The sequence below is a fragment of the Hypanus sabinus genome, chromosome 19 (genome assembly GCF_030144855.1).
Source record: "Hypanus sabinus isolate sHypSab1 chromosome 19, sHypSab1.hap1, whole genome shotgun sequence".
Taxonomy (NCBI): domain Eukaryota; kingdom Metazoa; phylum Chordata; class Chondrichthyes; order Myliobatiformes; family Dasyatidae; genus Hypanus; species Hypanus sabinus.
The window spans coordinates 14545906-14568657 of record NC_082724.1 but is presented as its reverse complement, the minus strand read 5'-3'; the positions used below and the strand labels follow the sequence as shown (position 1 = coordinate 14568657).

Genomic DNA, 22752 nt, shown 5'->3' with positions numbered 1-22752 from the left:
GACATACGTGGTAAATGGTAGGGCATTGAGGAATGCAGTAGAACAGAGTGATCTAGGAATAATGGTGCATAGTTCCCTGAAGGTGGAATCTCATGTGGATAGGGTGGTGAAAAAATCTTTTGGTATGCTGGCCTTTATAAATCAGAGCATTGAGTATAGGAGTTAGGAGGTAATGTTAAAATTGTACAAGGCATTGGTAAGGCCAAATTTGGAGTTTTGTGTACAGTTCTGGTCACCGAATTATAGGAAAGATGTCAACAAAATAGAGAGAGTACAGAGAAGATTTACTAGAATGTTACCTGAGTTTCAGCACCTAAGTTACAGGGAAAGGTTGAACAAGTTAGGTCTTTATTCTTTGGAGTGTAGAAGGTTGAAGGGGGATTTGATAGAGGTATTTAAAATTATGAGGGGGATAGAGTTGACGTGGATAGGCTTCTTCCATTGAGAGTAGGGGAGATTCAAACAAGAGGACATGAGTTGAGAGTTAGGGAGCAAAAGTTTAGGGGTAACAAAAGAGGGAACTTCTTTACTCAGCTGTGTGGAACGAGCTTCCAGAAGAAGTGGTAGAGGCAAGTTCGATATTGTCATTAAAAAAAAAAAATTGGATAGGTATACGGACAGGAAAGAAATGGAGGGTTATGGGATGAATGCAGGTCTGTGGGACTAGGTGAGAGTAAGCGTTCGGCATGGACTAGAAGGGCCGAGATGGTAAGTTTCCGTGCTGTAATTGTTATATGGTTATATGGTGAAATGATAATAAATTTACTTTGACTTTGAAGGACAGTCGGTATAAAAAGATGGAGGGTATAACCATCCTGATTATTCTTGGTGTATTTACAGTTTACACATTTACTGCTCTCCCCCCACCCCCAGCAGCTGCTGTGCATTTGCGTTATGTGTCAGGTTTCTGACCATTTGAGTGAGCCAGCTGTAACCTGTTGTGTTGTTTTGATGGTTAGATATGGTAGGTCCCTGGCCTGCCATAATTTGAAATCGCACGTTTTTCTGTGTTGGGTTGTGGACTTCTCAGAATTTGGAACTTAGCTGTTGTTGATGCCCTTATTGGAAACCATATGCATGGCAGTGAGAAATTCAGACGTAAGTTGTGGGAAAACTGAGCCCAAATGTTCATGATTGTAAATATATCTGAGTTTATGTTTTTTAAAAAATGTGTTTCTTGGACTGTTCTTTGCCTCTTAGCTGCAGAATTCCATCAATCTTGGCAGTATTCCTGTAAATCAAGAATATTCGCTTGCTGCAAATCAGTCCCTGGACTGGCTATCCTCTTCTCAAGATTATATATTTTAATAAATTTGAATTTTGTGTGTGCTTTTTATACATTTCTCCCATGAGTCATTCTCCTCTCCTATCAGATTCCTTCTTCAGTATTCAACGCTTCCACCTTATCACCGCTTTTCTCTTCAATGTTCAAAGTACATTTATTAAACCTCTGCTGTCGAATAAACTGACCATTCCAATTTGGTTAAAGTTAGTTAAAAGTATTGTCCCGAGCCTTATAGGCTCATCAGGCCGGTGGCATGAAGCGACTGAGAGTAAGAGACTCCCCCCCCCCCCCCCGGATAGGACGCCAGTCTATCGTGAGGTTAACCCCCAGCATTTTGCAGGTACCCATTATCAGCTGGGTGGACTGGAGCACTGTGTGGTTAAGTGCCTTGCTCAAGCACACAACACAACCTCAGCTGGGGCTCGAACTCACGACCTTCAGATCGCTAGTCCAACACCTTAACCACTTTTCACGCACCACCTTTCCAATTTGGCTCAGCAGCTAAATCAATCAAACCTCGTATCTTTTCAGCTCCACTGCATCGAATTGCCTCCAGGGTCCGCTCCAGCAACTCTACTCCCCCTCCCCACTTGATCACATCATTCACTTCCCAGCTTGTGCTCCTTCCCTTCCCCCTACTCTCTTTAATTTTTGCCTCTTCCCCTCCCTTTCCAGTCCTGGTGAAGCTGTCTGGGCACAAAATGTCAACCACTCCATTGAAGCTCCCTGACCTGCTGAGTTCCTCCAGCATTTTGTGTTTGCTCTGCTTTGTACTGTAGTAACGTGCACATATAGATGAGGTGGCCCCGTTGCTCAGTATAACCTCACCCTTGCCTTCTCCTCCTTTTCCCTCTCGTTCACCTCCTCCCTAACCTCTTCCTCATTCCCATCTTCTTTCCTGTTCCTTCCCCTCCCTTCCCTCCCTTCCCCTTCCCCCTTCCTTCCTTTCCTCCCTCCCTCCCTTTCCTCCCTTCCTCCTCCCTTCCTCTTCCTCCCTTCCTCCCCCACTCAGTTTTGACCTCATCTCTCTCATGACTTGATCGTCAGCAAAGTCTGTGGGAGTGATCTGGAAACCTGGTGGGGATTTCTAGCAAATTCACATTACAAGAGAATCCAGACGTCAGCTGGGATTCAGAACAAGGGTGTGTCCTTTACTACAGCTGAACAGCAGCAGTCTCCTCTCTGCACATACGGTGACATCACTTCTGCTGGGCAACAGCCTGTGAAAGAATGTGATGATGTGGTATGTAAACAGAATTTCGCCTTCGTAATCAAGTGAACAGGGTTCTTTTCAGTAAATGTGTAGCTCCATCTGCTGTACCATTTAAGGGAAGGTAACAAATGTTTAGTTAGATTTATATAGCATAAAACATTCATAATTCTTGGGTAAGAGTGACCATTATATGGTGGAATTCTTCATTAAGATGGAAAGTGACATAGTTAATTCAGAAACAAAGGTTCTGAACTTAAGGAAGGGTAACTTTGAAGGTATGAGATGTGAATTAGCTATGATAGACTGGCAAATGATACTTAAAGGGTTGACGGTAGATATGTAATGGCAAGCATTTAAAGATCACATGGATGAACTACAACAATTGTTTATCCCAGTTTGGCAAAAGAATAAACCAGGAAAGGTAGTGCACCCGTGGCTGACCAGGGAAATTAGGGATGTTATCAAGTCCAAAGAAGAAACATATAAATTAGCAAAAAAAAAGCAGCACACCTGAGGACTGGGAGAAATTCAGAGACCAGCAGAGGAGGACAAAGGGATTAATTAGGAAAGGGAAAAAAGATTATGAGAGAAAGCTGGCAGGGAACATAAAAACTGACTGTAAAAGCTTTTATAGATACGTGAAAAGAAAAAGATTGGTCAAGACAAATGTAGGTCCTTTACAGTCAGAAACAGGTGAATTGATCATAGGGAACAAAGACATGGCAGACCAATTGAATAACTACTTTGATTCTGTCTTCACTAAGGAGGACATAAATAATCTTTGAGAAATAGTAAGGGACCGAGGGTCTAGTGCGATAGAGGAACTGAGGGAAACACATGTTAGTAGGGAGGTGGTGTTAGGTAAATTGAAGGGATTAAAGGCAGATAAATCCCCAGGGCCAGATGGTCTGCATCCCAGAGTGCTGAAGGAAGTAGCCCAAGAAATAGTGGATGCATTAGGGATAATTTTTCAAAACGCTTTAGATTCTGGATTAGTTCCTGAGGATTGGAGGGTGGCTAATGTAGCCCCACTTTTTAGAAAAGGAGGGAGAGAGAAACCGGGGAATTATAGACCGGTTTGTCTGACATCGGTGGTGGGGAAAATGCTAGAGTCGGTTATCAAAGATGTGATAACAGCCCATTTGGAAAGAGGTGAAATCATTGGACAAAGTCAGCATGGATTTGTGAAAGGAAAATCATGTCTGACGAATCTTATAGAATTTTTTGAAGATGTAACTAGTAGAGTGGATAGGGGAGAGCCAATGGATGTGGTATATTTAGATTTTCAAAAGGCTTTTGACAAGGTCCCACACAGGAGATTAGTGTGCAAACTTAAAGCACATGGTATTGGGAGTATGGTATTGATGTGGATAGAGATTTGGTTGGCAGACAGGAAGCAAAGAGTGGGAGTAAACGGGACCTTTTCAGAATGGCAGGCAGTGACTAGTGGGGTACCGCAAGGCTTAGTGCTTGGACCCCAGTTGTTTACAATATATATTAATGATTTAGACGAGGGAATTAAATGCAGCATCTCCAAGTTTGTGGATGACATGAAGCTGGGCGGCAGTGTTAGCTGTGAGGAGGATGCTAAGAGGATGCAGGGTGACTTAGATAGATTAGGTGAGTGGGCAAATTCATGGCAGATGCAATTTAATGTGGATAAATGTGAGGTTATCCACTTTGGTTGCAAGAACAGGAAAACAGATTATTATCTGAACGGTGGCCAATTAGGAAAAGGGGAGATGCAACGAGACCTGGGTGTCATTGTAACCAGTCATTGAAGGTGGGCACGGAGGTACAGCAGGCAGTGAAAAAGGCAAATGATATGTTGGCATTCATAGCAAAAGGATTTGAGTACAGGAGCAGGGAGGTTCTACTGCAGTTGTACAAGGCCTTGGTGAGACCGCACCTAGAGTATTGTGTGCAGTTTTGGTCCCCTAATCTGAGGAAAGACATTCTTGCCATTGAGGGAGTACAAAGAAGGTACACCAGATTGATTCCTGAAATGGCATGGCTTTCATATGAAGAAAGACTGGATTGACTAGGCTTATACTCACTGGAATTTAGAAGATTGAGGGGGGATCTTATTGAAACGTATAAAGTTCTAAAGGGATTGGACAGGCTAGATGCAGGAAGATAATTTCCGATGTTGGGGAAGTCCAGAACGAGGGGTCACAGTTTAAAGATAAAGGGGAAGCCTTTTAGGACCGAGATGAGGAAAAACTTCTTCACACAGAGAGTGGTGAATCTGTGGAATTCTCTGCCACAGGAAACAATTGAGGCCGGTTCATTGGCTATATTTAAGTGGAAGTTCGATACGGCCCTTGTGGCTAAAGGGATCGGGGGTATGGAGAGAAAGCAAGTACAGGGTTCTGAGTTGGATGATCAGCCATGATCATACTGAATGGCGGTGCAGGCTCAAAGGGCCGAATGGCCTACTCCTGCACCTATTTTCTATGTTTCTATAAAGAGTCAAAAGGGATAATAGTCCTACACTGGACATGAACTGCTTGGATATTTCTTGAATCCAACCTCTTTTCACCCACCTATCACCTCCCCTGGGTCCCCTCCTTCCCTTCCTCCTATGGTCCACTCTCCTCTGAGATTCCTTCCGCTCCAGCCCCTTACTTTTCCCACCCATCTGGCCTTACCTATCACGTTCTAGCTATCCTCCTTTCCCTTCTTCACCTTTTTATTTTGGTGACTTTCCCCTTCCTTTCCTGTCCTGAGAAAAGGTCTTGGACCCGGGGTGAAGGTAGAGGTGAGAAGAGGTAAGAGGCCAGAGGGAGGAATAGAGGGTGGGGGGATATTTCTTTATTGGAAGGAGAAATCAATATTCATGCCATCAGGTTGGAGATTACCCAGACAGAGTCTGAGGTATTGCTCCTCAAACCTGAAGGCGGCCTCATCTCAGCACAAGAGGAGGCCATGGAGCGACATGTTGAGACAGAAGTGGGAATTGGAATTAAAACGGGAACTAACGCTTTTGGCAGATAGAGCAGAGGTACTCAATGATGCGGTCCCTCAATTCATGCCGGGTCTCACAAATGTATGGGAGGCCCCTTCAGGAGCGCCAGACCCCAGCCAATTCACAGCTGGACGTGCATCAATCATTGCGTCGTCTTTGACCAACGCTGACACTAGCTCGCTACAGTTGAAGTAGTGTCTTGGGTAGCCATTGCTGTATTTTGCTAAAATACCCTATATGTTGTCACGACTTGTATCTTACCACTAATGCACAATAATTCATAGCATTTGCTTTAATATCAATAATATTTGTGGTCAAAGATGGCGATGGATCAGCATGCAGGAGGGAGACTGAAGATTTGGCTAGCGGTGTCATAACAACAACCTCTCTCTCATTGTCAGCAAGACCAAGCAACTGATTTATAAAAGTTCAGGAAAGGGAAACCAGTGGTTCATGAGCCAGTCCTCCATGGAGGATCAGAGATGGAGAGGGTCAGCAACTTTAAATTCCTGGGTTTTACTATTTCTGACAGCATGTCACTGAACCAGTACGCAAGTGCAATTACAAAGAAAGCACGGCAGCACCTCTACTTAGGAGTCTGTGGAGATCCGGCATGACATCTAAAACTCTGACAAAACTTCTATAGATGTGTAATATTGACGGCCTGGTATGGAACCACCAATGCCTTGGAGCGGAAAATCTAACAAAAGCCTGTGGATTAGGCCCAGCCCTCCCCAACCTTTGAGCACACCTACATGAAGCACTGTCATCTGACATCCCCTCCACCCAGGTCTTGCTCTCTTCTCGCTGCTGCCACCAGGTAGAATGTACATGAGCCTCAGGGCTCGCACCACCAGGTTCAAGAACGGTAACTACCCCTCAACCATCAGGCTCTTGAGCAAAAGGGGAAAACTACGCTCACTTGCCCCATCACTGAAAATGTTCCCGCAACCAATGATCTCACTTTAAGGACTCTTCATGTTCTTATCTCGTGTTCTTGGTGTTTATCTTTTTACTTCATGTTCTCATTACTTACTGCTATTTATTTATATTTGCATTTGCACAGTTTGTTGTCTTCTGCCCTCTGGTTGATCTTTCATTGATCCTGCTATAGTCATTGTCCGTAGATTGCTGAATATGCATACAGGAAAATGAATCTCAGGGTGTCATAGATGTACTTTGATAATAACATTTACTTTGCACTTTGGAAATAACTCAGAAAGTGTGTCACTCGGTAGTTGATGGTTGGGTTGAGTTGCTCTCCGATCTTGGCAATCCTTTTGCAAATGTTTCGTCAGCGTACAAGTGGGCACCATCAGTGCGCTGTTCACTTGTGGTGTGTCCCCTGAATGCTTGGCGTTTATATACTTACCAATCAGTTGATTGGTCGTCATTGCAGAAGCTCAATTTTGACATGGAGGGGGGGCCTGTCGCTGATTGTTTGTGTGGCGAACTCTGTGTGTTGTCTGGAACTTTGCCTGCATTGGTTTATAAATGGGATCGAGATCTTTATGTCTGCTTATAGAATTGTTGCAGAAAACCATGCTGCGTGTTTGGCTGCACTATGACTTTCACTGATGCCCAGTCGAATTTGTGTCCCTCTTGATCTTCATGGGTAGAGCTTAGGGAGAGTTTTACAGCCAGTTGATGTTCATGGATTCTTGTGGATAGTTTTCTCCCAGTTGGCCAGTTGGCTGATGTAATATCTGCTGCACTCCCCATGTTGGATTTTGTAGACCACATTGGTCTTGTCCAGTAGCTTAGTTTGATCTTCAGGTCTGCAGAGTTCTGTCCTCGATGTTGCTGTTGGTTTATTGTTGCGACCAATATTCTGCATTCTTGGTGCATTTGGGCCGCCATTTCCAAGATGCTTCCAACCTATGAAAGGACAGCCCATTTGGCCACTTCTTGATTGGTACATTGTTGACCTTGAGGGCATCTTAGTATGAAGTTCTGCAGGTACCCGTTTTGTGCAAATGCTTTAAAGAGATGTTTCTCCTCTTTTTATTCTTCAGCTCCGCTGTGGTGTAATGTGTCTTCATTTTTCAGAACAAAGTTTTCTTACATCACTTCTTGTGTGCATTTGTACTTTGAACTTTGTTCTCATAAAGCTCACACAAGCTCAGTCTTCGAAGAATATTTGGGGCAATGGTTTAATGACTCCAAACAACTCTGCCTTTGTTGGAATTTCAAAGCTGTTGCTGTCGTAGTCTGCACATGGACACATCTTCTTGTGGACCTGTCCTCTGTGTTTGTAGCACATTTTGTTGAGTTGCCTGAGTTTTCTGGAAAGTTCTTATCAATAAATTGTTCTATGAAAATCATTCTTTCATGGTCTACTTCTGAAGCTCCTTGGGTTTACATAGTTGAAACATCTCAGCCCTTCTAGTCCATGCCGAACGCTTTCTCTCACCTAGTCCCACCTACCTGCACTCAGCCCATAACTCTCCATTCCTTTCCTGTCCATATACCTATCCATTTTTTTAAAATGACAAAATCGAACCTGCCTCCACCACTTCTACTGGAAGCTTGTTCCACACAGCTACCACTCTCTAAGTAAAGGTTCCCCCTCGTGTTACCCCTAAATTTCTGCCCCTTAACTCTCAACTCATGTCCTCTTGTTTGAATCTCCCCTACTCTCAATGGAAGAAGCCTATCCACATCAACTCTATCTATCCTCCTCATAATTTTACCTGTATCAAGTCCCCCCCCCCAACCTTCTATGCTCCAAAGAATAAAGACCTAACTTGTTCAACCTTTCTCCATAACTTATTGTGAGATTCTGAGCACATACAAGCCTGCCTCTCCAAAGTCATTGTGCTTTGATAGGTCTCTCAGTGAATCACTCACTGTTTATCCTAATTTCCAGTTGCCAAATCTGTAGCTCTCCATTACCTTAAATTACTGTTGGTTAAATTACTGATCCACCTTCTGTACTGAGTCCAAAAATAGGATCTCTAGTTTTTCTGCAGAGACTCTGTTTGTGACTCTTTGGCATGCTTCTTGCAGTAATCAATGTCAGTGCTTTCTTGTCACAGTCTTCAAACTCAGAAGCTCTTGGACAAGGAAACTCTTTCCATCCTTTCTATATCTGACCCAGTTCCATGGTGTTTCTTTGTTTTGTGACTATGTGTGGGAGGGCAAATCTCAGAGTTGAATGTTGCATATGTACTTTGATCATTTGTGAATGGCTCGCAAACCTTGATTTACACTTCATGCCTGCCTGTGAAACTTAACTGTCAATTTTGTCCCATTGTCCTGGGTAATGCACTGTTTGTGTTTATTCTTCACCTGAGGCATAGAGTCTTTTTCGCTGATTAAACCTGTCTACCGCATGTCTTTTCCTTTTTTCCCTCCCTGACTTGCCCTCCCATCTAACTAACCAGTACTTAAACAAGTCCATCAGCTGAGACCTTAAGTTTGAAGCTGGGGCTGTTTCCATCTCAAAAGATGGTTTTTGAGGAACTTGTGATGAGAACTCCTGATAAATGATGCCCAGACCTGCTGTGGAAATTATTTTTTTAAAGATCGAATCAGAATCAAGTTTACTGTCACTGGACTATCTTGTGAAATTGCTTGTTATGCAGCAGCAATGCATTGCAATACACAAAAAAAACTAGATTACAGTAAGTATTTATATTTTTAAGTTAACTAAGTAGTGGAAAATGAGAGAGGGAAAAAGTAGTGAGGTATTGTTCATGGGTTCAATGCCCATTCATAAATTTGATGGCAGAGGGTAAGAGCTATTCCTGAATGATTGAGAGTGTGTCCTTTCAGGCTCCTGTACCTCCTTCCTGACAGTAGCAATGAGAAGAGGGCATGTCCTGGGTGATGGGGGTCCTTAATGGTGGATGCTGCCTTTTTGAGGCAAAGCTGCTCCAAGGTGTCCTGGCTGCTGGGGAGGCTAGTAACCATGGTGAAGTTGACAACTCTCTGCAGCTTGATTTGATCCTGTGCATTAGCCCCTCTCCCTCCCCCCATACCAGATAGCGAGGCAGCCAGTTAGAATTCTCGCCACAGTACATCTCTAGAAACTTGCAAGTGTCTTTGGTGACATACAAAATCTCAAACTCCTAGACAGTGAAATACATCCGCCATTGTAACTGTATCAATGTGGGTATTGCGTGGATAGATCCTGTGAGATGTCACTGGCTTTATTGAATTTGACCCTGAACTGCCGAGAGAGTTGTTATATTAGGATAACCTTTGCTATAGGCTTTGGAATCTCTGCTTTATAGGCTTTTCTTGTCATTATTCACAAGACACCAACACTGTTGTGCCTGTGTTACTGGAATAGCACAAGCACACACATTTAGTCGGCGCTGTTTGTCTGTAATTAAGTTTACACCTTTGCGTGACCTTTATGCGTGCTAGCTGCCTTGAGCTGTGTCTGTTTTGCACCTTGGACCCGGGGGCACTCTGTTTCGTTCGGCTGTATTCGCGTATGGTTGAATGATAATTGAACTTGAATGAGCCCAGATCATGTTACAATATCTGATATCCAGCCTGGGATAATTGCAGTTCTGAAGGGATCGGCTCACTTTTTAACGACGGGAGCCGTCACCATTGTTGTCCGTTGGGGACACTTGAGTCAACAGTCTGTAGTGCTCTGCAAGATTATTTGTCCGAAGGGTAGGCTCCCTCAAGTGTTTGTCTTCTGTTTACAGTGCTCATCATGCCCAGCTTCATAAATATGGGAAAATTCAATAACAAGCCTGCATCATCACTTCCCCAATGCACTGCGTGGACCTTCTGATATAATGTGGGCGTGCTGAAGAGTAAACATGGAACGTCAAATAAGGATTATTAAAGGGAATACTGCGGAGATCATCTGTTTGCATTGGGGTGACACAGGAAACCGGTTTTCCGCATTGGCATTTTGATTGCCTCGTTTACCTTTGAAGCCGCGGAGCTGTGGTTTTCTGAAGCAGTTTCCTGTATCTATAAATGTTCCCGTCCATGCTCATGGGAGTTTGCTTATTTTTCCCACCTCTGGGCACAAAAGCTGGAAGGCTTCGTTCTTCCTGTTGGTTGCCTTGGTCACGAGTGAGTCACGCAGCAGAATGTGCGTGTGCTGCTTCACATGGACCAACAGGACCCAGTTCACTTCATTACCAAAAGCAAGAGCCTGTCGGTCCATCTCTAGCCAAAGGGAGATTTAGGCACATGAATGAAAGAAAAATGGAGGACTACGAGGGTGGAAAGCTGTAGATTGGTTTTAGAGTTGGTTCGAAGTCCGGAACAAGATCGTGGGCTGATGAGTCTATACTGTGCTGTACTTTTCTATGTTTTATGGAGAAGTAACAAAATTCTCATTAGCTATCACAAGATCATTATCAAGGAGAAGAAATGGTTGTGTGCTCCAACAGGAGACAATAAGCTTGTGACTGAAAGGTGGGTGCAAGGAGAAGCAGAGAGAGTAAGGGGGAAGATTTGTTTGGATCGCTGGCAGCCAATGGCTGTACCGGTGGAGATGGTGGTTTGGCATTGCTGGGAGGCCAGTGTTGAAGGGCTGTACAATATTGCCAAGGTTTATTGAAGAGGAGACGACAGAGGTCGGGAAGAACAAATCAATGGAAGGATTGAGAAGAGGGATTTTAAAATCAAGGCACTAATTTACGGTGAGCCAGTGTAGGTCAGCATACAAAGGTGTGGGAAGTGGACAAAGGGCATAGACCTAATGATCAGAAGTCTGTGGATTACAGTGTGAGAGATAACTTTTTCCAATGGAAAATAATATGAAAGAAAGATGTATAATTACTGAAAGCATGCCAGACATCATCTTGCCTGCTCTTTTGTTTTGGTAAAAATGGTTGGAATTTGTGGCACATGTTTTAAGATACAATTATTTTCAATCATAACTTTGTTAAGATGTAGGAGGAGTCCATTTGGCCCATTAAGTCTGTGCTGGTTCTTACAGCAATCTCATTGCCCCACGTATTTCCCTGTGGCCCACTTCCTCATATATGCCGATTATCAGCCCCAGTTCTCCAGCCAGAAACCTAGAGGACTGTTCTCCTCACAGGTTCACCTAACAATCGGCATGGTCTTTGGGGTGTGGTGGGACTGGGGCAACCAGGGAGAAATGTAAGCACCTGAGAGGTTAGAGTTCACACAATTTACTTCTAGTGAGATGGTGGCATGTTCAATTGCTCCAGCTTCTACCAGGTCAACCAAAAGCGTTCTGTTCTTTTTAAAACATTTTTTACAATCACAAGGCCCTGCTGGACATTAAGAATTTCAAGCACTGCAGGTCCACCCCCATCAGCAAGTTGCTCGCTGATGGAGAAAGTGAAGGATCTGGACTTAGTGCTGATCGTGCTGCTGCCTGCGTCAGAGCCGGTGGAGGGCACAGTGAGCAAATGCGGTACGCAGTCTGACTGCGCGTGATCGTCTTAGTCGCTTGTCTTGTGATCGTGAGACCCTGTTGGGCATTGTTAATGTGGGATGCTGCAAGTCCGGTATCTGCGTGGCCTCGATTGTAGTGAGGATGAGATGTCGGGCTGTGGTTTCAGCTTTTTGTAGCTGTCCAGGACTGAGACGTCAAAGTCGGTGCAGCGTGGCATCCAAGTGGGGTCAGTGCTGCCCCCCTCTGGTCACTCAGCAGGAGGCAAGCTGAATTGTGTTTGACTACAGACTCGGGGTCTTGGACTATATTTTTTGTGTGACTATATCTTGTATGTGCTTGCTGTCTTATACAGTATGTGTTATACGTGTCTTGTGCTGTGTATGCTTTGCACCTTGGTCCTGGAGTAACAGTTTCTTTTGGGTATTCATGAATGGTTGAATGATAATTACACTTAAGTGTGAACTTAAACCCAAACTTGAGTAGAACCCGGGTCACTGGAGCATGAAACTCTGCACTGCCCTCAGCGCCCACTCATGGAACATAGACCAATTTTCTTAAGCTTTCTTTGGTAGAATTAGGAAAGAAAGAAAGAAAAAAACGTCTTTGATAACTTCAGATTAGACTGATACACTTCAGCAATGGCTTGTGCAAAGTATTGCAGTCCAATGGGCAATTTGAATGCAGCAAGCTCCAAAGCAGCAATTAAATTAATATGTTTTATTTGGTGAAATGGGTGTTTACACAGCCAATTCCACCAATTATCACCTGCTGGATCTGGCTGTTTGGTTGTGAGACTTCCTAATTTCCAGTGGTCCAATTTCCCTCCAATTCCAGTTCCAACTTCCCATTAGCCATGTCCAGATCCAAACCAACTCCCACCCAAGCATCTGTTCTCTACTGACAGACTCCTATGTGCTTCCTGGTGTTACTGAGGCCAGCTCAAAATCTCTGCTTCCAGCTATGCAACTGTGCGTTGTACCACTCCCACACTGACCCACCCAGCAAACCCTCCCCAAAGTGAGACTTCTATGTCGGCTCTCTCTCTCTCTCTCCCTCTCACTCTCACCACACTCTCCTCCTCACTCTCATCATCTCTCTCTCTCCTCCCTCTCCTCCCATCTCCTCTCACCTCCCTCTCTCCTCTCCCTCTCTCCTCTCCCTCCCTCCCTCCCACCTCTCTCCTCCCTCTCACTCTCCTCCCTCTCTCTCTCCACCCTCTCTCTCTCCTCCTCTCTCTCTCTCCCTCTCACTCCTCACCCTCTCTCTCATCCTCCCTCTCTCTCTTTCCTCCCTCTCTCTCTTTCCTCCCCTCTCTCTCTCTCTCTCTCTCCTCTCTCTCTCTCTCTCTCTCTCTCTCTCTCTCTCTCTCTCTCTCTCCCTCCCTCTCTCCTCCCTCTCTCCTCCCTCTCTCCTCCCTCTCTCCTCCCTCTCTCCTCCCTCCCTCTCTCCTCCCTCCCTCTCTCCTCCCTCCCTCTCTCCTCCCTCTCTCTCTCCTCCCTCTCTCTCTCCTCCCTCTCTCTCTCCTCCCTCTCTCTCTCCTCCCTCTCTCTCTCCTCCCTCTCTCTCTCCTCCCTCTCTCTCTCCTCCCTCTCTCTCTCCTCCCTCTCTCTCTCCTCCCTCTCTCTCTCCTCCCTCTCTCTCTTTCCTCCCTCTCTCTCTTTCCTCCCCTCTCTCTCTCTCTCTTCCCCCTCTTCCCTCCTCCCCCTCTCTCCCCCTCTCTCTCTTTCCTCCCCTCTCTCTCCCTCTCTCTCTCTCCCCCCTTCCCCTCCCCCCCTCTCTCTTTCTCTCTTCCCTCTCCTCCCTCTCTTCCCCTCCCTCCCTCTCCCCTCCTCTCTCTCTTCTCCTCCCCCTCCCTCTTCCCCTCCTCTCCCTCTCTTCCCTCCCTCCTCTCTCCCCCCTCTCTCTTCCCCTCCCCCTCTCTCTTCCCTCTCTCTTCCCTTCTCTCTCTCTCTTCCCCTCTCTCTCTTCCCCCTCTCTCTCTTCCCCCCTCTCTCTCTCTTCCCCTTCCCTCTCTCTCTTCCCCTTCCCTCTCTCTCTTCCCCTCCCCTCTCTCTCTTCCCCTCCCCTCTCTCTCTTCCCCTCCCCTCTCTCTCTTCCCCTCCCCTCTCTCTCTTCCCCTCCCCTCTCTCTCTTCCCCTCCCCTCTCTCTCTTCCCTCCCCTCTCTCTCTTCCCCTCCCCTCTCTCTCTTCCCCTCCCCTCTCTCTCTTCCCCTCCCCTCTCTCTCTTCCCCTCCCCTCTCTCTCTTCCCCTCCCCTCTCTCTCTTCCCCTCCCCTCTCTCTCTTCCCCTCCCCTCTCTCTCTTCCCCTCCCCTCTCTCTCTTCCCCTCCCCCTCTCTCTCTCCCCTCCCCCTCTCTCTCCCCTCCCCTCTCTCTTCCCTTCTCTCTCTCTCCTCCCCTCTCTCTTCCCCTCCCCCTCTCTCTTCCCCTCCCCCTCTCTCTTCCCCCTCTCTCCCCCTCCTCTCCCTCTTCCCCTCCTCTCCCTCTCTTCCCCTCCCCTCTCCCTTCCCCTCCCTCTCTCCCTTCCCTTCCCCTCCCCCTCTCTCTCCCCCTCCCCTCTCTCTCCCTTCCCCTCCCCCTCTCTCTCCCCCCTCTCTCTCTCCCCTCCCCTCTCTCTCTCCCCTCCCCCTCTCTCTCTCTCCCCTCCCCCTCTCTCTCCCCCCTCCCCCTCTCTCTCCCCTCCCCCTCTCTCTCCCCTCCCCCTCTCTCTCCCCTCCCCCTCTCTCTCCCCTCCCCCTCTCTCTCCCCTCCCCCTCTCTCTCCCCTCCCCCTCTCTCTCTCCCCCTCCCCTCTCTCTCTCCCCTCTCCCCCTCCCCTCTCTCTCTCCCCCTCCCCTCTCTCTCTCCCCCTCCCCTCTCTCTCTCCCCCCCTCTCTCTCTCCCCCTCCCCTCTCTCTCTCCCCCTCTCTCTCTTCCCCCCTCCCTCTCTCTCTTCACCCCTCTCCCCCTCCCTCCCCAATCCTGTAGCATTGTTTAAACATCCGGTCACGTGTTCAAAAGTTTCTTAAAATCTTGGTCTTTAAGCAGAACTTTCCAATGCCTCCCCTCATCTCTCTCCACAGGCAAAACATTGCAGGTGTTGAGAATCTTGCATTTCAGCAGGCCAGACAGTGTCTTTACAGAGAGAGGCAGAGGTAATACTCCGGGTTAATGAACTGAACTTGGCAAAGTTAGAAACAAAATAAGTTAGAAATTTTGGAGGAAGTGAAAAGGAGTGTAAGGAATGAGACAAGTTCTGTGATTAAAGATAGGCAGTGCTGTTGCAGACTTGAAAGCAAGTAGAAGACACGGCTGGATCTAAGTAGGAGGAGATGAATAAGATCTGGAATAGAAGAGGGGAAATAAGCAGCATGGTGGAATGTAAGAAATGAGATCAAAATGTCCGTTCTGACACTAATGAACTTAAAATTGTCTTGAATGACGTGATCTGCTTAGTCAGAAGATGATACTGTTTTTCGAGTTTATATTTGCCTTCCACACTGTGTGAATGAAATTCAAAGATGGAGAGGTAAGGTAGGCAGTAGATTAGAGATTATTTGGGTCCCTGAGTGACGGAGTGGGAAGAGGTTAATAAAGGGAGGTGTTGGGTTTCCTGTGGCGGCCTGGGAGGGTGCTGTGGAAGACGAGTAGAATTCTGGACCAGAGAATTGCAGAAGGTATGGTATCTGAAGAGTGCTGAGGGATTCTGGTGACGGCACCGTGTCAGATCCTACAGAAGTTATCCTTTGAGTGTGAAGTGCGTGGGGTGGAATTGAAGCCATGAAATCTTGGTGGGGGAGGGGGGAATGATGAGGGCAGATGGCTGATAGCACGGTCAGCAGTGGTGGAGAGGAAGGTGCAGTTAAGGAAAAGAAAAGAATCTTGGAAGCACTGATGTGGAAGGTAAATTCAGGAAAAACGGGAGAATGCAAATGGGAGCTTTTATTGCACTCTATGGTGTGTAGATCCTTTCTTAGATAAGAAGAACAAAGCTGGACACAGCTCTCCATAGTTATTATTCTGTTATGGATTTATTGTGTATGCCCACAAGAAAATGAATCTTAGGATTGTATATAGTGACATGTATGTTTTTTAAAATTAAGTTACGGGATGTGGGTCTCGCCAGCTAAGCCAGCATTTATTGACCATCCCTTGTTGCTTTTGAGAAGCTGGTGTTAAGCTGCCTTCATGAACCGCTGCCTATATGTACATTGGTAATAAATGCACTTTGCACTTTGAACTTTTCAGCTTTAACAACACCCTGTGCCACTGTGTCTGAAAGGAGTTTCACATTTAAATTTAACTACTTTCAACATGCATGATTGATGTGTTCGTTTATCAAGTAGGATGAATAAAATATCTATTCTTGTTGCTAACTGAAAATTTTTCTTTTCAGCTGTTGTCTCAAGTTCAACCACGACTACGGTTGTCCAGTCTGCATATCCGTCACACCAACCGGTACCCGCTCAAGGGTTTGTCCCGTACCAAGGTTACACACCGATGCCAGCACAGCCAGGACCAGCTCTCGGCATGCCCTACCATGCAAGTAGCCCCTATCCACCACCATATCCAACTCCATATTCTGGGCAGCCTCCTTCATATCAAGATACTGTGGCAAGTAAGTAAGCTTTATTTGTTTGTTTATTAATATAGAATGTGGAGTGTACTGCACAACAACCCTCCGACTTAACCCCAGTCTAATCACAGGACAGTTCACAATGACCAATTAAGCTATCAACTGTTACGTCTTTAGACTGTGGGAGGAAACCGGAGCACCTGGGGAAAACCCATGCAATCACAAGGAAAATGTACAAACTCCTTACAGGCAGTGTCGGGAATTGAACCCCAATCGCCTGTACTGTAACATGTTGTGCTAACCACTGCACTACTCTGTCATCCGCAGTGTGGCGTGGGGCAGCTACACACAGTACACCAAAACCTGCTCATCAAAGAGCCAGCTCAGCATGGGGTTAAAGTAACGTTCCCTAGTGAGGAAAGGAAGGCATCTGGTATATGTGTTGGATTAGAGCTTCAGGGCATTTCAGAAGAAAATCTTGAATAACTGGCCCACTAAAGGCAGGGAAAGTGTGGTAGGACAGTAATGTAGTTCAGCACAGCACTGCATCTACGGAAAGGACAGATGGTCAATGTTTCTGGCCAGAATCCTTCTTCAGGACTGAGGAGGAAAGGGGAAGAAGCCAGAATGGGAAAGAGGCTAGCTGGAAGGTGATGGGTGAAGCCAGGAGGATGGGAAAGGTAGAGGACTGGAGAAGAAGAAATCTGATAGGAGAGGAGAGTGGACAATAGGAGAAAGGGAAGGGGGAGGGGACCCAGGGAGAGGAGACAGACTGGTGAGAAGAAATAAAAGGCCAGAATGGGGAAAAGGGGGAGGGAGAGGAAAAACATTACCAGAATGAGAAATCGATATTCATGTCATCAGGTTGGAGGCTGCCAAGACAGAATATAAGGTGTCTCTAGTGTCTTTGGGGAGGAGTCTTGTGTTGGTAATCACACTCAGAATGCAGTGTGCTCAAGAAGCAAGAAGAAACCAAGTTTGACTGTAGAGCCACACATCTCTCAGAGTGACAAGCAGGAGCGAACAGTGCTTGATGATTCTTTATCCGTTGATCTTTTGTAATGAAAGCAGAGCACCCTCCTTATGTTTTGATTGTCATTAGCATTTGGCCTTGGGTGGGTGCATTCTGCTGAAGATCGGTACTCTCAGCAGGCAGTGTAAAGACTATGTGCACGTCCAAATCTGGACAAGACCTGAATGGAAAGGGTAAAAAAGGCAGATAAGCGTCCTTCCGAGGTCGTAGATTTACTGTTGTCACAGTCAGGCTAGGCATAAAGGTTTCCGTAATCAGTGAAGGCTGGATCATAAAGGGGCAATCAAGGATAGCCACACCTCCTTGGCTGAAACAAAGGGTTTTGCCCCTGGCCTGTTGGTGAGTAGCCTGGCCAGCTGTTCAGCCTTGGGGTTCTTGCTGCCTGCCCTCTTCCTCCTTCGCTCTTGGTTTATGAGTTGCCCCACTCAACATAAAGCCCAGCCACACTCAATTGCTGGGACAAGGCTCACGGGTTCTGGTTACAGTCATAAATTCATTGCACACCCCCAGCTGTCCTGAGAAGATGCTGGTGGATTGCTTTTGTCGATTGCTCCAGCCTGTGTGTATATTCCATAATAATTAAATGCCAGAGCATTTAAGACCGTAAGATATAGGGGCAGAATTAGGCCATTTGGCCCATCGAATCCTCTCCTCCATTTCATCATGGCTGATCCATTTTTCCTCTCAGCCCCAATCTCCTGCCTTCCCCCTACCCCTTGTATCCCTTCATGCCCTGACCAATCAAGAACCTATTATGCTCTGTCTTAAATATACCTAAAGTCTTTGCCTCCATAGCTGCCTGTGGCAATGAATTCCACTCTCTGGCTAAAGAAATTCCTCATCTCCTTTCTTACAGGACACTCCTCTATTCTGAGGCTGTGTCCTCCGGTCTTAGACTCCCTCACCATAGGAAACATCTGCTCTATCAAGGCCTTATACCATTCAATAGGTTTTAATTATGTCATCTCTCATTCTTCTAAATTCCAGTGAATACAGGCCCAGAGCCATCAAATACTCTTTATATGACAAGCTGTTTCATCCTGGAATCATTTTCGTGAACCTCATTTGAATGCCCTCCTGTTTCAGTATACCCTTTCTAAGGGGCCGGAACTGAACACGATACTCTAAGTGAGATCTCACCAGTACTTAATAAAGTGTCAACGTATTACATCCTTGCTTTTGTATTCTAGTCCTTTTGCAATGAATGCTAACTTCACATTTGCTTTTCTCATCACAGGCTCAACCTGCAAATTAACCTTTAGGGAATCCTGCCCAAGGACTCCCAGATCCCTTTGCACCTCTAATTTTTGTATTTTCTCTTCATTTAGAAAATAGTCAACCATTTAATTTCTTCTACCATGTTGCGTGACCACACACTTCCTGCATTCCATCATTTTCTTAATCTGTCTAAGTCCTTCTGTAGCCTCCCTATTTCCTCAAAATTATCTGTCACTCCACCTATCCTCACATCGTACGCAAACTTTGCAACAAAGCCATCAATTCCATCATCCAAATCACTGACATATGACGTAAAACGAATCTGTCCCAACAGAGACCCCAGTGGTCAGTTGAGTTAATCACTCTGTATTGGGAAAGGGATCAATGTAAATCCAGACTGAGGAACTTCTTGAATTTATTTCCCCGAGGGAAGTTAGTTCAGGCCATTTTGACAGCTTCACTTTCATTCTTCTGGCACTGTTGTTCATCTCCTGATTTTTTTTTAAAGGTGCATCCAATTTCCAGACTGCCTTGATTGTCACGGTGGAGCTTGACTTAACACATGATAGCCAGGCCTTTGACCTCAAGCCTATAAGACCACAAAGCATAGGAGCAGAATCAGGCCTTTTGGTCTATCGATTCTGCTCTGCCATTCGATCATGGCTGATTTATTTTGCTTTTCAACCCTGTCTTCTCCCCATAGCCTTTGATGCCTGGTTGATTGCTTTCTTCCACACGAAACCTGCTGTCTAATCAGTTCTGCTCACTAATTCCCGGTGCCTCCTTCCCCTTGAGCTGCAATTGTAGCAAAATATTTGGAAGCAACCAAAGTCCAAATTGTCCTTAATGTATAAAATGACAGTGATCCGGTGTGGAACTGCCGCTACCTTCCAGAATTCACTAGCAAGCCCACAACCCTGTTAGATATCTGATATTTGGTGAAAAGACATCAAGGGTAAGGAAGAGGATGTACGAATAGAGGCAGGCAGGGATGAATTTATCTTAGCTGTTGAAAATGGAAACAACCAACCAATCTGCTGTGGAAATAACGATGCTGCCTTCAGAAATGGAATATATTCATTGAGAGTAGAGGGACGCATCTAACACATACTGTGTTGTGAGTCTTTGAAGTGCATTTCCAGAACATATGATTCAAGCAGTGACCAACTTGACCTTAAGACTGAGCTGGATGGACAGTTGATGAAGAGGGATTATGTCAACAAGGTGGGTCAAGAAGAGACTGGGTAAATTTAAACACCAATTCAGGCAGAGTGACCGGAAGTTAAAAACAGCCTTTTAAATATTTTGCTGGATGCATCTTTACACCTAATCACATTTTTTCTCTAATATCATCTTCTGCTTTGATTTCAGCTGGGGCTGGCATACCTTACCCTGTGGCTCAGCCGCCCTACAACCCATCTGCACAGCCGCCCTACAACCCGTCTGCACAGCCGCCCTACAACCCGTCTGCACAGCCACCCTACAACCCGTCTGCACAGCCGCCCTACAACCCGTCTGCACAGCCGCCCTACAACCCATCTGCACAGCCGCCCTACAATCCTGCCTATGGATCTCCAGAGAAGGCACATTAATGGACACCTGACCAACTTGGTTATCAAGTGCATTTACTGATTTAATTTAGTCTGTTACTATTTTGTACAAGTTTAATGCTGGAGATGAATTACCTAGTAAGCATTTAAACTGTTCAGCAGTTTCATAAGTTTAAAAGAGTGCACTTGGCATCCCCATCCCCTACGCCCAGCCTTACGTCTCCATTTTTAATTCCTAAGATGTGTTAAGTGCAAATGTTACCTTTTGATTATCTTGTATTTCCAACCATTTTTGTCAACCTGAAAGTTGGTTTTAAACGTCTCTTTTTCCTGCATTAACAAAATAGGTCTTTTGATATTTCCTAAGTTTCCCCTTCTGTGAAGGCTGCATGTCACCACTTGCCATTAATTAAAAAGTAGCACAGTTTGTAAGCGCCCTCTGTCCAGATATTATCACGTCCATTTTCTTTTCTGCTTTTTTTTTTGCTGTTTGGTGTAGGTTGTGTTTTGTAAGTTGAACGAAGTGGCATGGGTATGGCAGCAGGTTCTGTAAACCGTTTCCATAATGCTAACACCATTTGGGGAATTCTGTCTTAAAATGAAAGAGAAGCTGAAACCATGTATATTTCTGATCCTGCACTCGTCAGTTTATCTCTGGCCTCCCCAGTCTTCAGGCTAGCAGCACGTTATTGGCCAATAACTGGATTTATCTGGGGGCGGGTCTCTAATTTCCCCTTCTCTGGTTCTGCTCTTCCCATGTGGCAGAATTATTCCAAGCATCTGCTGCAGTATGTTCTTGGGTGGAACAGTGGCGCAGCGAGAAGAGCTGCTTTGTCCTGACGCCAGAGGCTGTGGGTTCAATCCCGACCTTGAATACTGCTGGTGCAGAGTTTATATCTTCTGTAGGTGGGTAGGCCACATCCCAAGACATGGATTGGTAGATCAAATGACCAGTGTAAATGTAGGGTGGAGGTGAGTCATAACAATTGGAGAATGTAGACAGAATAAAAATGAAAGTAATATAGAATTAGTGTAAACGAATATTGGAAGTTGGGCAGATTAATTGGGCCTAAAGACTTGTTTCCATGGTGTCTCTCTTTATGACTTGGTGAAGGCACACCAACATTTGCTGCAGCCCCATTGGCAAGATGTTATTAAAGTAAGAACCTCATTGCGGTTCAGATCTGTTGCTTATCTGGCCCTTTCTGCCACTAGTGCCGGGTCTCACCCACTGAGTGGGGCACAATTAAAAGCACAGACACGGCTGGCGTGTTATGGCAGCAAAGATTGACAAGACTGATTCCAGGGATGGTAGGTTTGAGTAATGAGAGGAGATTAAATAAACGGGGACAGTATTCTCCAGCATTTAGAAAAATGAGAGATCTCATTAAAGAATATGAAGTTCTTAAAGTGTTATATCTCTCTCAATGATTCTAAGACTTGACAGGTTAGATGTACCACTTCAGAAGGAGGAGTTGGCTACAGAGGACTGAGATACAGAGAATTTATTTGAGATGCTGAACATCTGGAATTCTCTACCCCAAAGGGCTGTGGAGGTTCATTTGTTAGGTTCTTGAAAGTATAGTGATGGATATTAAGGGAATCCAGGGATAAAGGGATAGTTTAGGGTGGTGGTGAATATTGATAGCTCAGGTTGAGGCGTGCAGATAGTGTTGGAAAATCGCACCCAGGTAGATAATCAGCCCTGATCTTACAGGACGACAGAACAGCCCGGAAGAGCTCCTGTTTCTTTTGTTCCTCCGTTCTCAAGAGAGTTTGATGAGATGCCCAGGGAGACCAAAAGGAAATGGCAGAAACAGAATCATTCCGAATAAATGGGATCAGCACTATTGACTGGCGACTTTGTGTCTTTTATTATACTTGTGACGTAAAACCACAATATTTGAAGTTTTTTTACTGCTGTTTTCATTCACCTGCAAAAGTAAATGGGGATGTTTCTGTCAAGCCAACCAGTTAGGAAGTTGATTAGCAGCATCGGGGGGAAAAAGCCAGATGAATACTGAAATAAGTCGTGTGCAGTATGTACGCAGATAGAAATCACGCTGTTATCTCATTTGCTCTGTCACCTGAACTGACCTCTCCCCTAACCAAAGACTAACTATGAGTTCCTTCATACCTTTGTGCTTTGTAATTATTTAGTCTCTATTGCCCAAGGACTTCTTTGGTTCAATTCAGTGAATCGCGATTTATATATTAGGATTAAGCAAAACCATTCAGATGCAGTATTGTTGGAAAAAATATTCATGACATAAAATGTTTAAATACTAGTATCTGTACAATAAAATAAAAAGCATGCTGTGTCAAAATGTTGTTAGTTTTATCTGTTTTTAAAGTTGATTCCATTGTATGAGTAAAAGCTGATCTGATTTTGTGTGTGCGTGTGGAAGCCTATCCCGCAGGCCTGGTCTCCAAGCAACACACAAAAAGTGCTGGAGGAACTCAGCAGGCTGGGTAGCATCTATGGTAAAGGGTGCAGCCAACGTTGCAGGCCGAAATGTCGACTGCTTTCCCCATTGAAGCTGCCCGGCCTGCTGAGTTCCTCCAGCATTTTGTGTGTGTAGCT

The 22752-nt window shown here is 45.5% G+C and overlaps 1 protein-coding gene across 3 annotated transcripts in view; it reads left to right on the top strand.

Annotated features, from left to right (window-relative positions):
* Nucleotides 1-22495, top strand: part of LOC132377744 (protein shisa-5-like) — a 106500-nt gene extending 84005 nt beyond the window's left edge. For all 3 annotated transcript variants that reach the window (XM_059944056.1, XM_059944057.1, XM_059944058.1), the window contains 2 exons: nucleotides 16188-16409; nucleotides 19990-22495. In XM_059944056.1, the coding sequence (XP_059800039.1) occupies nucleotides 16188-16409; nucleotides 19990-20210 (443 nt within the window). In that variant the 3' untranslated portion in view covers nucleotides 20211-22495. The remainder of the gene's footprint in view (nucleotides 1-16187; nucleotides 16410-19989) is intronic.
* Nucleotides 22496-22752: the final 257 nt, after the last annotated feature.